This window comes from Bufo bufo, chromosome 9, assembly GCF_905171765.1.
Source record: "Bufo bufo chromosome 9, aBufBuf1.1, whole genome shotgun sequence".
Lineage (NCBI taxonomy): Eukaryota > Metazoa > Chordata > Amphibia > Anura > Bufonidae > Bufo > Bufo bufo.
In genome coordinates this window covers 74,928,358-74,942,269 of record NC_053397.1, presented here as the reverse complement: position 1 = coordinate 74,942,269, position 13,912 = coordinate 74,928,358, and the positions used below count along the sequence as shown (strand labels likewise).

The 13,912-nt window shown below is 46.0% G+C and overlaps 1 protein-coding gene across 2 annotated transcripts in view; it reads right to left on the bottom strand.

Annotated features, from left to right (window-relative positions):
* VAV3 (vav guanine nucleotide exchange factor 3) overlaps nucleotides 1-13,912 on the bottom strand; it is a 259,355-nt gene that overhangs the window by 170,328 nt on the left and 75,115 nt on the right. For both annotated transcript variants that reach the window (XM_040408568.1, XM_040408569.1), the window contains exon 2: nucleotides 12,102-12,218. In XM_040408568.1, the coding sequence (XP_040264502.1) occupies nucleotides 12,102-12,218 (117 nt within the window). The remainder of the gene's footprint in view (nucleotides 1-12,101; nucleotides 12,219-13,912) is intronic.

Genomic DNA, 13,912 nt, shown 5'->3' with positions numbered 1-13,912 from the left:
TACCATAAACTAGGGGGCTTACTTTAAATGGGACCCACTCCTGCCTGCAGAATCATTCCCAGGTTCCCTTAAAGCATTACACAGTACGCATCCTCCAGAATGTGACGCCCTCTCCACTCTGACCAAAAGATGAGCATCCTGAACACAGGACCCCCTCTACTAAAGGAGTTGCCCACCCAAAAAAAAAAAAAAAGCTCACTATAACAACCCCCCACAGCTGCTGCACCGCCTCTTCCCAGTTCCCCTGGATGATCACTGTATCCTGCCCTCCAGCTATGGCATTTCAACCTGCTGCAGCAGACACCACTGAAGACACCACTGCATCCAGTGGTTACATGTCCATGTTAAAGCGTCATCACTAGAGGCCAAGCTACAGAGAATATGGCAGAAAACTGTCCAGACAGGTGAAAGATCAGTGCTGTCCGTGCACTTAGCTGACAGAGGATTGCTTAGACTGGATATAATTGTAGTCACCTCTGCCTAGTATTGGGTCTGTGCTGGTTTTCAGAGTCTGGAGGTATAGTCCTGATCAAAAGTTTAAGACCACTTGAAAAACGGCAAAAAATCCTATTTTACATTGTTGGATCTTAACAAGGTTCCAAGTAGAGCTTCAACATGCCACAAGAAGTACTGGGAGTGAGACAAAACATTTTTTGAGCATTCAATTAATTGAAAATAACGATTGAACTGAAACAGGCTGTTTTTCAGCTGATCCAAATTTTAGGACCACATGCCTTTAAAAGGCCAAATCTGTGCAAAGATGTGGATTCATTGTCATTTTCTGTCAGGTAGTCACACGTTGTGATGGCAAAGGCAAAAAAACTCTACCTTTTTGAACGTGGTCGGGTTGTTGAACTGCATAAGCAGGGTCTGTCACAGCGCGCCATCGCTGCTGAGGTGGGACGCAGTAAGACAGTCATTTGGAATTTCTTAAATGATCCTAAGGGTTATGGAACAAAAAAGTCAAGTGGAAGACCCAAAAAAATTTCATCAGCACTGAGCCGGAGGATTCAAATGGCTGTCCGTCAAGACACTGGACGATCCTCGACCCAAATTAAGGCCCTTACTGGTGCTGAACGCCACAGAACTGCTCGTTTGGACTTTGCAAGAGAGCACCAAACATGGGAGATTCAAAGGTGGAAGAAAGTTTTATTCTCTGATGAGAAAAATTTAACCTTGATGGTCCTGATGGTTTCCAACGTTACTGGCATGACAAGCAGATCCCACCTGAGATGTTTTCTACGCACCACAGTGGAGGGGGCGCCATAATGGTCTGGGGTGCTTTTTCCTTCAGTGGAACAATGGAGCTTCAGGAAGTGCAGGGGCGTCAAACGGCCGCTGGCTATGTCCAGATGTTGCAGAGAGTATTCCTCATGACTGAGGGCCCTCGTCTGTGTGGGAACGACTGGGTTTTTCAACAGGACAACGCTACAGTACACAATGCCCGCAGGACAAGGGACTTCTTCCAGGAGAATAACATCACTCTTTTGGCCCATCCTGCGTGTTCCCCTGATCTAAATCCAATTGAGAACCTTTGGGGATGGATGGCAAGGGAAGTTTACAAAAATGGACAACAGTCCCAGACAGTAGATGGCCTTCGTGCAGCCGTCTTCACCACTTGGAGAAATGTTCCCACTCACCTCATGGAAACGCTTGCATCAAGCATGCCGAAACAAATTTTGGAAGTGATAAACAATAACGGCGGAGCCACTCATTACTGAGTTCATGTTTGGAAGTTGGATTTCTGTTTTGGGGGGGTTTAGTTTTTTTTGGAGGTGTGGTCCTAAACTTTTGATCAGCTGAAAAACAGCCTGTTTCAGTTTATTTGTTGTTTTCATTAAATTGAATGCTCAAAAAATGTTTTGTCTCACTCCCATTTCTTCTTGTTGCCATGCTAAATATGATTTTTTGCCATTTTTCAAGTGGTCTTACACTTTTGATCAGGACTGTATGAATCCATTCATTAACAGCAAGCAGTGATTGTACAAATGGTGCGAAATTGAAACCTAAAGTACTGCAGAACATTTCATTATACAACAATTAAAGGGGTATTCTCATCTCGGACAGGAGAGTGCATAAATGTCTGACAGACGCAGCCTCTGGAGTTGGCACTAGAATGGGGGATCCCTCACAACACCCTGCCTCCCTCTCTCCGGCTGACTGCCGCATACAAGCTGCAAGAGGCTGCCGGGTTAACCGAAGCCACAAAGCTCATTATGCTATGCTACTTTCATTACACTTAGGCTACATTCATACGACTGTATTTTTGGCTCTGCATCCGTTCTGCAATTTTGAGGAACGGGTGCGGACCCATTCATTTCAATGGGGCCGCAAAAGATGCGGACAGCGCACAACGTGCTGTCCGCATCCGTAGATCCGTTCCGCGGCCCCGCAAAAAAGATAGAGCATGTCCTATCCTTGTCCACAATCGCGGACAAGAATAGGCATTTCTATCATAGGGCAGGCTACATTCACACGGCCGGTATCCGTGTTTTGCGGATCCGCAATTTGCGGACAGCAAAACACATACGGACGTGTGTATGTAGCCTTACAGACGTGAATAGCAGCTAGAGAAACCAAGAAGCACAGCGAGAATAGCTGTTTCCGTAAAACCAGCAACCTCTTGCAGCCTGGATGCAGACCTCCATTCTACAGGTAGGTGGAGGTCCCAGAGGCTGTGCCATAAGTGTCTGACATAAGAATACTCCTTTAAAGGGGTTTTCTGAGATTTTTTTTTTTACTGATGACCTATCCTCTGAATAGGTCATCAGTATCTGATCCGTGGGGGTCCGACACCCGGACCCCTCCTGTGAGCGCCGTGGCCTTCTCTCTGCTTTTTCTAGGTTAGTGACATCACATTCATCGTTCACGTGGCCTAGGAGCAGCTCAGCCCCATTCAAGTGAATGAGGCTGAGCTGCGATACCAAGCACGGTCACTATACAATGTACGGCGCTGTGCTTGGTGAGGTGTGAGAAGGCCGCAGCGTTAACAAGAGCACTGGTGCCTTCTCAAAACAACTGATCGGTGGGGTGTCGGACCCCCACCGATCAGATACTGATGACCTATCCAGATGATAGGTTAGCAGTAAAAAAAATCTCAGAAAACTCTTAAGCCTCAGAAGCAGAAGTTGCAGAGCTGACTACAGGAAACATGTCCTCCTTCACCTAGTAACCTACAGGGAGTGCAGAATTATTAGGCAAGTTGTATTTTTGAGGATTAATTTTATTATTGAACAACAACCATGTTCTCAATGAACCCAAAAAACTCATTAATATCAAAGCTGAATATTTTTGGAAGTAGTTTTTAGTTTGTTTTTAGTTTTAGCTATTTTAGGGGGATATCTGTGTGTGCAGGTGACTATTACTGTGCATAATTATTAGGCAACTTAACAAAAAACAAATATATACCCATTTCAATTATTTATTTTTACCAGTGAAACCAATATAACATCTCAACATTCACAAATATACATTTCTGACATTCAAAAACAAAACAAAAACAAATCAGTGACCAATATAGCCACCTTTCTTTGCAAGGACACTCAAAAGCCTGCCATCCATGGATTCTGTCAGTGTTTTGATCTGTTCACCATCAACATTGCGTGCAGCAGCAACCACAGCCTCCCAGACACTGTTCAGAGAGGTGTACTGATTTCCCTCCTTGTAAATCTCACATTTGATGATGGACCACAGGTTCTCAATGGGGTTCAGATCAGGTGAACAAGGAGGCCATGTCATTAGATTTTCTTCTTTTATACCCTTTCTTGCCAGCCACGCTGTGGAGTACTTGGACGCGTGTGATGGAGCATTGTCCTGCATGAAAATCATGTTTTTCTTGAAGGATGCAGACTTCTTCCTGTACCACTGCTTGAAGAAGGTGTCTTCCAGAAACTGGCTGTAGGACTGGGAGTTGAGCTTGACTCCATCCTCAACCCGAAAAGGCCCCACAAGCTCATCTTTGATAATACCAGCCCAAACCAGTACTCCACCTCCACCTTGCTGGCGTCTGAGTCGGACTGGAGCTCTCTGCCCTTTACCAATCCAGCCACGGGCCCATCCATCTGGCCCATCAAGACTCACTCTCATTTCATCAGTCCATAAAACCTTAGAAAAATCAGTCTTGAGATATTTCTTGGCCCAGTCTTGACGTTTCAGCTTGTGTGTCTTGTTCAGTGGTGGTCGTCTTTCAGCCTTTCTTACCTTGGCCATGTCTCTGAGTATTGCACACCTTGTGCTTTTGGGCACTCCAGTGATGTTGCAGCTCTGAAATATGGCCAAACTGGTGGCAAGTGGCATCTTGGCAGCTGCACGCCTGACTTTTCTCAGTGCAGTTATTTTGGGCAGTTATTTTGCGCCTTGGTTTTTCCACACGCTTCTTGCGACCCTGTTGACTATTTTGAATTAAACGCTTGATTGTTCGATGATCACGCTTCAGAAGCTTTGCAATTTTAAGAGTGCTGCATCCCTCTGCAAGATATCTCACTATTTTTGACTTTTCTGAGCCTGTCAAGTCCTTCTTTTGACCCATTTTGCCAAAGGAAAGGAAGTTGCCTAATAATTATGCACACCTAATATAGGGTGTTGATGTCATTAGACCACACCCCTTCTCATTACAGAGATGCACATCACCTAATATGCTTAATTGGTAGTAGGCTTTCGAGCCTATACAGCTTGAAGTAAGACAACATGAATAAGGCCTCATGCACACGACCGTATTTTTTTGCGGTCCGCAAAACGGGGTTCCGTTTTCCCGTGATCCGTGACCGTTTTTTCGTCCGTGGGTCTTCCTTGATTTTTGGAGGATCCACGGACATGAAAAAAAAGTCGTTTTGGTGTCCGCCTGGCCGTGCGGAGCCAAACGGATCCGTCCTGAATTACAATGCAAGTCAATGGGGACGGATCCGTTTGACGTTGACACAATATGGTGCCATTTCAAACGGATCCGTCCCCATTGACTTTCAATGTAAAGTCTGGAGTCCCTTTTATACCATCGGATCAGAGTTTTCTAGCAGCATCCGATCTCTTACAGGGGGCCGTGATCAGCACAATTAACCCCTCAGGTGCCGCACCTGAAGGGGTTAATTGTACTATCATATCCCCCTGTAAGAGATCAGGGCTGCCAGGCAGCAGGGGGCAGACCCCCCCCCCTCCCCAGTTTGAATATCATTGGTGGCCAGTGTGGCCCCCCCCCCTTCCTCCCTCTATTGTAATAATTTGTTGGTGGCACAGTGTGCACCCCCCCCCCTTCCTCCCTCTATTGTAATAAATCGTTGGTGGCACAGTGTGCGCCCCCCATTGGCCCCCCTCCCTCTATAGCATTAACAACATTGGTGGCCAGTGTGCGGCCTCCCATCTACCCCCCCCCCCCCCCCCCCGATCATTGGTGGCAGCGGGTTACTAGCAATAGTACAATAGTAAAAGATTCATACTTACCTGGGAGCTGCGATGTCTGTGTCCGGCCGGGAGCTCCACCTACTGGTAAGTGACAGTTCGTTTAGCAATGCGCCGCACAGACCTGTCACTTAACAGTAGGTGGAGCTCCCGGCCGGACACGAACATCGCAGCAGCCGGTAAGTATGAATCTTCTACTATTGTACTATTGCTAAGTAACCATGGCAACCAGGACTGTAGTAGCGTCCTGGTTGCCATGGTTATCGATCGGAGCCCCAGCGATTAAACTGGGACTCCGATCGGAACTCCGCTGCCACCAATGATGGGGGGGGGAGATGGGAGGCCGCACACTGGCCACCAATGTTGTTAATGCTATAGAGGGAGGGGAGGCCGATGGGGGGCGCACACTGTGCCACCAACGAATTATTACAATAGAGGGAGGGAGGGGGGGGCGCACACTGTGCCACCAATGAATTATTACAATAGAGGGAGGGAGGGGGGGCCGCACACTGTGCCACCAACGAATTATTACAATAGAGGGAGGGAGGGGGGGGGGCGCACACTGTGCCACCAACGAATTATTACAATAGAGGGAGGGAGGGAGGGGGGGGCGCACACTGTGCCACCAACGAATTATTACAATAGAGGGCGGGAGGGGGGGGGCGCACACTGTGCCACCAACGAATTATTACAATAGAGGGAGGGAGGGGGGGGGGGGGCGCACACTGTGCCACCAACGAATTATTACAATAGAGGGAGGGAGGGGGGGGGCCGCACTGGCCACCAACCTATTATTACAATAGAGGGGGGGGGCACACTGGCCACCAATGATATTCAAACTGGGGGGGGGGGGGGGGGGTCTGCCCCCTGCTGCCTGGCAGCCCTGATCTCTTACAGGGGGCCGTGATCAGCACAATTAACCCCTTCAGGTGCGGCACCTGAAGGGGTTAATTGTGCTGATCACGGCCCCCTGTAAGAGATCGGGTGCTGCCAGGCAGCAGGGGGCAGTCTTGTACACAGTTTGTAGTGTATTCTAACTAGAAGCGTCCCCATCACCATGGGAACGCTTCTGTGTTAGAATATACTGTCGGTTCTGAGTTTTCACGAAGTGAAAACTCAGCTTTGAAAAAGCTTTTATGCAGACGGATCTTCGGATCCGTCTGTATAAAAACTAACCTACGGCCACGGATCACGGACACGGATGCCAATCTTATGTGCATCCGTGTTTTTTCACGGACCCATTGACTTGAATGGGTCGGTGAACCGTTGGCCGTGAAAAAAATAGGACAGGTCATATTTTTTTCACGGCCAGGAAACACGGATCACGGATGCGGCTGCAAAACGGTGCATTTTCCGATTTTTCCACGGACCCATTGAAACTCAATGGGTCCGCGAAAAAAAACAGAAAACGGCACAACGGCCACGGGTGCACACAACGGTCGTGTGCAGGAGGCCTAAAGAGGATGATGTGGTCAAAATACTCATTTGCCTAATAATTCTGCACGCAGTGTATGTATATGTAGCAATGCATTCAGCATAGGTTGGCTATGTATGGAATGACCTCTTGTGCCTTCCGTATCTAGCATGTCAGCTCCTGGGTATGTTCGCTCTCGCTGCAGCTCTGCGAGGGGTACACGCTGTATGTGACAAGACTGGACCTGTACATTCTTGGCGTGGTCTGGAAAACTTAGATGCGGTGTGGCCTCCTATTGAAAAGAATGGGAGACGGATTCAGAGCAGATTTGGACGGCTTTTCGGCACCAAATCCACAATGTGACCGTGTCCAAGAGATTCTTTATGAACTTACCCTAAGGGCTCATTCACATGAACGTGTGATGCCCGTTGCCGTATTGCGGATCCTCAATACACGGGCACCGTTCCGTGACCATTCCGCATCACGGATGTGGACCCATTCATTTCAATGGGTCCGCAAATCCGGAGATGCGGAACGGAAGAACAGAACTAAACACTACAGAAGCACTACAGAGTGCTTTCTGGGGTTCCGTTCAGTGCTTTCGCACCAGAAAAAGATAGAAATTGCTCTATCTTTCTGGAGAACGGAAGGATCGCGGACCCATTCAAGTGAATGGGTCTGCGATATCAAAGCACCTGCCCCACGGACGTGCCGGGGCATTGCGGACCACAATTTGCGGTCCACAGCACGGGCTTCGCACGTTTGTGTGAACGAGCTCTAAGGCCTCGTTCACATTTGCTGTGCTGTCCGCTTTAAATGTGTCTGTTCACATTTCAGTATTTTTTTACTGGCTGACTTTTTCAGCTGAGCAACGTCACAGCTGGTAAAAACGGACACACTGACCAACCACGAATCCTTCACGCACAGCTTCACGGATGAAACATGTACGCTTTTTTTCACAGATGTGAAACAAGGTCCAACTATTGCATACTTGTTGTGGCATATTCAATACTGACCACTAGGGGGAACTAACAGTCTGATGATTATAAACCTTGCCGTTCCTCAAGGTTTCGTTACAGAGCTTGTTTAATGTGCATCTTGGCTTTAATAGTTCACTAATATATTACAACATCCATCATAATTAAGGGAAATGAAAGTCTGTGATAGAAAAGTGGCCACGGCCTACAGTCACCACTGGGCTAGTGTCTTCTCGCCGGAAGAGCCTTCTGGAGTTCTCAGGATCCGCCATTGCTAGATACTGCCGCCTGCCCACATTAACTATAATGGGGTCCGGCAGAGATCCAGTTGCTACCTGGCAAATACCGTATGCTGAGAATCGGCTGCGTCTTTTGCCTGGCCAATTCCCGGCATTCTCTGCCGAAACAGTCGGTTGGCAGGCCAGCTGCAGATGTGAAGGTAGCCTAAGCAGGACACTGACTCAAATCTACACAGTGTTGCATTGTCCCCGTAGACTGCAAATGGTTTCCTTAAAATCTGAGGTGACAATGGCGGTGTGATCTTGGGACTAGTAATCTGCATGTTAGTCCAGCATAAGGTAGCGCCAGACCTGCAGATTTCAGCTTTTTCCATTTTCGTCTTTTTCCCTTTTATAGTTACCGAATGTGAATGTCATCATACAGGACAATCAACCTCTTCTGCCTTTGGCTATGGTCGTTTATAAGGAAGGCGACAGGTTGCAGATGTAGGTGGATGTCAGACATTCTGAAGGTACGTTCATGTGGAATTGGGGGCAGAAAACTTGTATCAATTTACAGTAGCATCTCATCCGCAGGGTGTGAATTTATACTGCAGGCTGCAGCTGCTGCGTTTTATGCCCTGAGTCTTTTTATTCAATGTTTTTGTGTTTTTTGGGAGGTGAAGTGATGAGAAAATCAGAAAATGGTAAATAGGCTATTTTGATTTTTTTTTTTTCGTATGGGATAAATATTTTTATATTTTAATAGTAAAGCCATTTTCGGAAAGTCTTCAACGTTTTTTTTTTTTTGTTTGTTTTTTTTTTTGCTCCTCTGAAATAAACCGTATTCAGCAATCTCATCTACAGTAATCCCACCTCTCTGTGCACTAACCATAGTCAGCAAGAATATCTGCCCGTCTTCTGGTCTTTCTTGTCTCCATTTAAGGCCTCATGCACACGACCGTTATTTTGGTCCGCATCCGAGCCGCAGTACTTGCGGCTCGGATGCGGACCAATTCACTTCAATGGGGCCGCAAAAGATGCGGACAGCACTCTGTGTGCTTTCCGCATCCGTTGCTCTGTTCCGTGGTCCGCCAAAAAAATATAACCTGTCCTATTCTTGTCCTTTTTGCGGAAAAGAATAGGCAGTTATATTAATGGCTGTCCGCGCCGTTTCGCAAATTGCGGAACGCACACGGACGCCATCCGTGTTTTGCGGATCCGTAACTTGCGGACCGCAAAACACACAACGGTCGTGTGCATGAGGCCTAACAGGCAGCTCTGGAGACAAAATCTGTGTCTGTAATGAGGAGTCACAATAGACTAAAACTTGGGCCTGTCATTATCCGGTTTACTCATCTGCCATTCGCCACCCAAGTGACCCGTTTAATTCATTTTATTGCGGATAAACATCCTGTTCTAAATTTACTGTTCCATAATCAGTTTCATAAGCAGATATTGTGAAGCTTTCTTCAAGGCGCTCACTGTGGGGAGCATCCAGATACGGAATTTTTAATCTCTGGAAATTGTATGTCTTCATGGCAGGGAAGTGCGCGCTTCATATATGTAACATGTACACCATCCTCTACACGTTTATATATTAGATTTTCTCATTTTCATTTAGATTTCCGAAAAAAGCTCTACAGAGCGCTACGAAGGATTGATGTGTTACACTGTGACTTCATTCACACGCTGGTGTAGCCTGTTGGCAGCAATGCATATCATGTAACACCGTACTTCAATATCCTCCTATTAACATCATGCTATTTTCAATCCCATAAAGGGGTTGTGTCACTTCAGCAAATGACATTTATCATGTAGAAAACGTTAATACAAGCCACTTACTAATGTATTGTGATTGTCCAGATTGCATCCTTTGCTGGCTGGATTCATTTTTCCATCACATTATACACTGCTTGTATCCAGGGGTTATAACCACCCTGCAATCCATCAGTGGTGGCCGTGCTTGCACAGTGTAGGAAAAGGTGCCCGCCTTTCTGGTGGCCAGGACCATGGGAGCTCACATAGGCTGGAGCCTTTTTCATTTAGTGGGCAAGCACGGCCACTGCTGATGGATTACAGGGTGGTCGTAAACCCCTGGATATGAGCAGTGTATAATATGATGGAAAAATGAATCCAGCCAGCAAAGGAGGCAATATGGACAATCACAATACATTAGTAAGTGCCTTGTATTAACGTTCTCTACACAATAAATGCTACTGTATTTGCTGAATTAAGACAACCGCATTAACAACTAGCCTATGTTGGGCCTTGAAGGGGTTGTCCACTGCTTTACCATCCCTGATCAGTGGGGTTCCAACACCCCATACCCCCTCTGATCAGCAGTTCTGCAGTAGCTCTACACAGCGTCAGCCGGTGTGCAGTGGACGCAGCAGGTCACATTTTGGAGAGAGGAGCAGGTCTCAGAGGTGAGACCTACACATTGCAATATCCTAGCAATATTCCATACATGTTCCAGATGGGACAACCTGTTTAAACAAATAAATGACAAGTTTTGCTGAATCATTCCCCATAAAACTACATAACAGTCAGCTCCTCCTGCTCCGTAACGTGCTGCTGATACTGAGAGCGGGATGTGACAGAAGGAGGGAAGTTGAGCCTTGTGCTATATAGGGGGGGGGAGGGGGCATTTATCATTTGAGATCATTTTCATGTCACTTTTAAGTCTGGTTTTGCACTGTGTGGTTGCGCCAAATTTCTGAAATGGCCCAGAGCAGTAATATATTTGAAGTGAGTGCAATGTGGTTTACACCTTTAGGTATAAAAGCACATCAGGAAGTTGCCTGGCGTGGGTTTGTGATTTTTTTGTAACTTTTGCAAAGGTTGCACATAGTAAATGAGCAGGAGTCCAGGTGTAATCTCACTTTTAGGTCTTAAACATCAACCACTGTGAAAAATGGCAAGGATCCTAAAATGTTGCAAAAAAAGTTGTGGTTGCCATGAAAATGTCGCAGTAGGTTTGTCCCCAGTAAGTTTATATGATTTGGAACAGGCTTTCTGAGTAAATCTTGACAGGACTCCTAGAGGAGACATTGAGAGTCCTGATCACCACACAGGATGGCTGACGGCTCCCCTTGTACACACACTGATACTCCTGCTCTCCAGCAGAGATAACCTGACTGCTTTCAGTCTAATTTTCAGTTTTTGGTTAAAGGTGTTGTTCAGAGGGCAAAAGCATTTTTAGAAGGTCCGGTGATGTCCCGGGCTCTCCATAGGGTAAGCTAGGCAGAGGCTTCCGCCCAGAAGTGAGCCAGGTGACGTCACCAGCACTTATGGGCGGGCTTTAGCACTTCCCTAGCCTGTAAAATGGCTAGGACAGCGCTAAAGCCCACCCATCAGTGCCGGTGACGTCACCAGGAACATTGCTAGGCGGAAGCCTCCGCCTAGCAGTGTAAAAATGTAAACAAAAAAGCCTATGCCCTTTGCGATAAAGCGCAGGGCAAGGGGGAGCATAAAAAATGTTCCGATGCTCATGGAGGGGCCCGAGGGGTGAAGCCAGGGATATGTCCAGGTTCAACTCTGAACCCAGACGACAACCCCATTAAGTTCTTGATATACTTTTAGGTTTGCACTATGTTAGAGCTCTGCACACACAAGGAGCTCTGTCTGCCTTCAGCCAACACCAAGCGTATATTAGGTTTAAACATTATACAGTAAGCTATGCCTAGTGGTGGCTAAAGGAAGCTATCATTTCATCATTTTGACTATGAGTGGAATTTAAAGTTTCACTTTAAAGAGAGTCTGGAATCACAGTAAGCAACTCGAAAATCTCAGGGACTGTCAATCAAACAAGAAGGGGTAGCCTTGGCGATGTTACTGGCGGAGCGATGGTGCACCTGCCTATCTCAGGATCAGAGGACAAAGGTGTGGTTTTCTTTCAGGGCACCTACCCTACATGGTGATATGCTTACTGTGAAACAGATTTTGGAGGTGACAGACTCCCTTTAAGAATAATGAGCCCTGGCTGCTATGGGGATGCAGTAATAAATCAGTACAGAATTGTGGATTATGTAGAATGAAGAAAGGATCTCTGTTGTATATCAGACAATGCAAACCACACATTATTATAAAATGACATACCTTTGCAAAATCTCGTACATCAAATAAGTCAAATGCTTCAAACAGGTCATTTTTCTTCATGCTGAAGGCTTCACAGCACACAGACAGAAATGTTCGGATATTTTTTAGACACAGAAACTAGAAAAAGAAGATAATGGAAATTTGAGTAAATCAACTGCAAAAAGATTTCTACATTATATATATATATATATATATATATATATATATATATATATATATGAAAAAATAAAGAGCAGCACACAGAAATCGGCGGGTGCAATCCCTTCAAAAGACCGGATATACTAAGGGTACTTTCACACTAGCGTTTTTCTTTTCCGGCGCTGAGTTCCGTCCTTTATGGCTCAATACCGGAAAAGAACTGATCAGTTTTATCCTAATGCATTCTGAATGGAGAGCAATCCGTTCAGGATCTATCAGGATGTCTTCAGTTCAGTCTTTTTGACTGATCAGGACGGAGAAAATATCGCAGCTGCTGCAGTTTTATCTCCGGCCAAAAAAACTGAACACTTGCCTGAATGCCGGATCTGGCATTTATTTCCATAGGAATCTATTAGTGCCAGATCCGGCATTGAAATATCGCAATGCCAGGTTCGTCCTTCCGGTCTGCACATGCGCAGACCTTTAAAAATGTGGGGAAAAAAAATAGAAAAGGATCTGTTTGTCCGTATGACAAACGGACAGACGGATCCGTTCTTGCAATGAATTTGTCAGATGGATCCGCATCCGGATTTGTCTACAAATGCTGTCCGTTTGCATGCAGATTGCCGGATCACTCTGCCGCAAGCGTGAAAGCAGCCTTAAAGAAGGCAGCAAAAGTTTAGTGAAAAAAAGTGGATGGTTTATTAAGCCATCTAGCAGCAACGTTTCATCTCTACTCAAGCTGTAGTGACAAGTGCAAAGTGCAATACATATATAGCAAACTCAATAAAAAAATGCAATTACAGAATTGAACTAAAATTCGTGATTATAAAGAAAATCTTCAAATATAAAAGTGTACAAATTCATCTTATCCGTGACATAATTCATCATCTTCCATTGCGTGATTTATAAAAGTGTCTATAATAAAAATATCCACATAAAATCCATATTATATCCATGATTAGTGAAGGGACGTGATAATAATATAAAAAAAAAATCAGGTGTACATGATGTGTTCAATAAAAACTGATAAAAAACAGTTGAGCAGTCTCCCATGGTGCCGGAGATAAGCAGGACCCAGTCGGCGTCAGGAAATGCGGCCTGCGCAAGCGCTGCAAGTCCGTCCTCTCGCGAGAGACGGGATTAACACTATAAGCATAGGAGACCACAGCAAAGATGGCCACGGCATCAGAGAAGCCCCAGAGCGCATGTACCTGCCCACTGGGAGATCCTATAGCCTAAGTTATGTAGAGGTGCCTAAAACGTAGGAAATGATGAATGAGATGGGCCGGCTAGCCCGCCCCATTCCGCACCCACGGGAAAAGTAGCAGATTCAGCCACAAATCCCCTTTGCCACTGAATCTGCAACAGATATATGCCAATGGCGTATATCTAATAATAAATGACCCCCTGTATGTCTCCTTGTGGAGAGCGCTAGAGGTGGCGTAGGGAGGCTTATAGGCCATGCAATAATTCCTGGGGGAAAGGAGATGCAGATTAGCTCACCTGCTAGAGAAGGAAAGCTGCCTCTGTAACGTGGGGTAAGGGTACTTTCACACAGCGTTTTTCTTTTCCGCCATACGAGTTCCATCCTAGGGGCTCAATACCGGAAAAGAACTGATCAGTTTTATCCTAATGCATTCTGAATGGAGAGCAATCCGTTCAGGATCCAT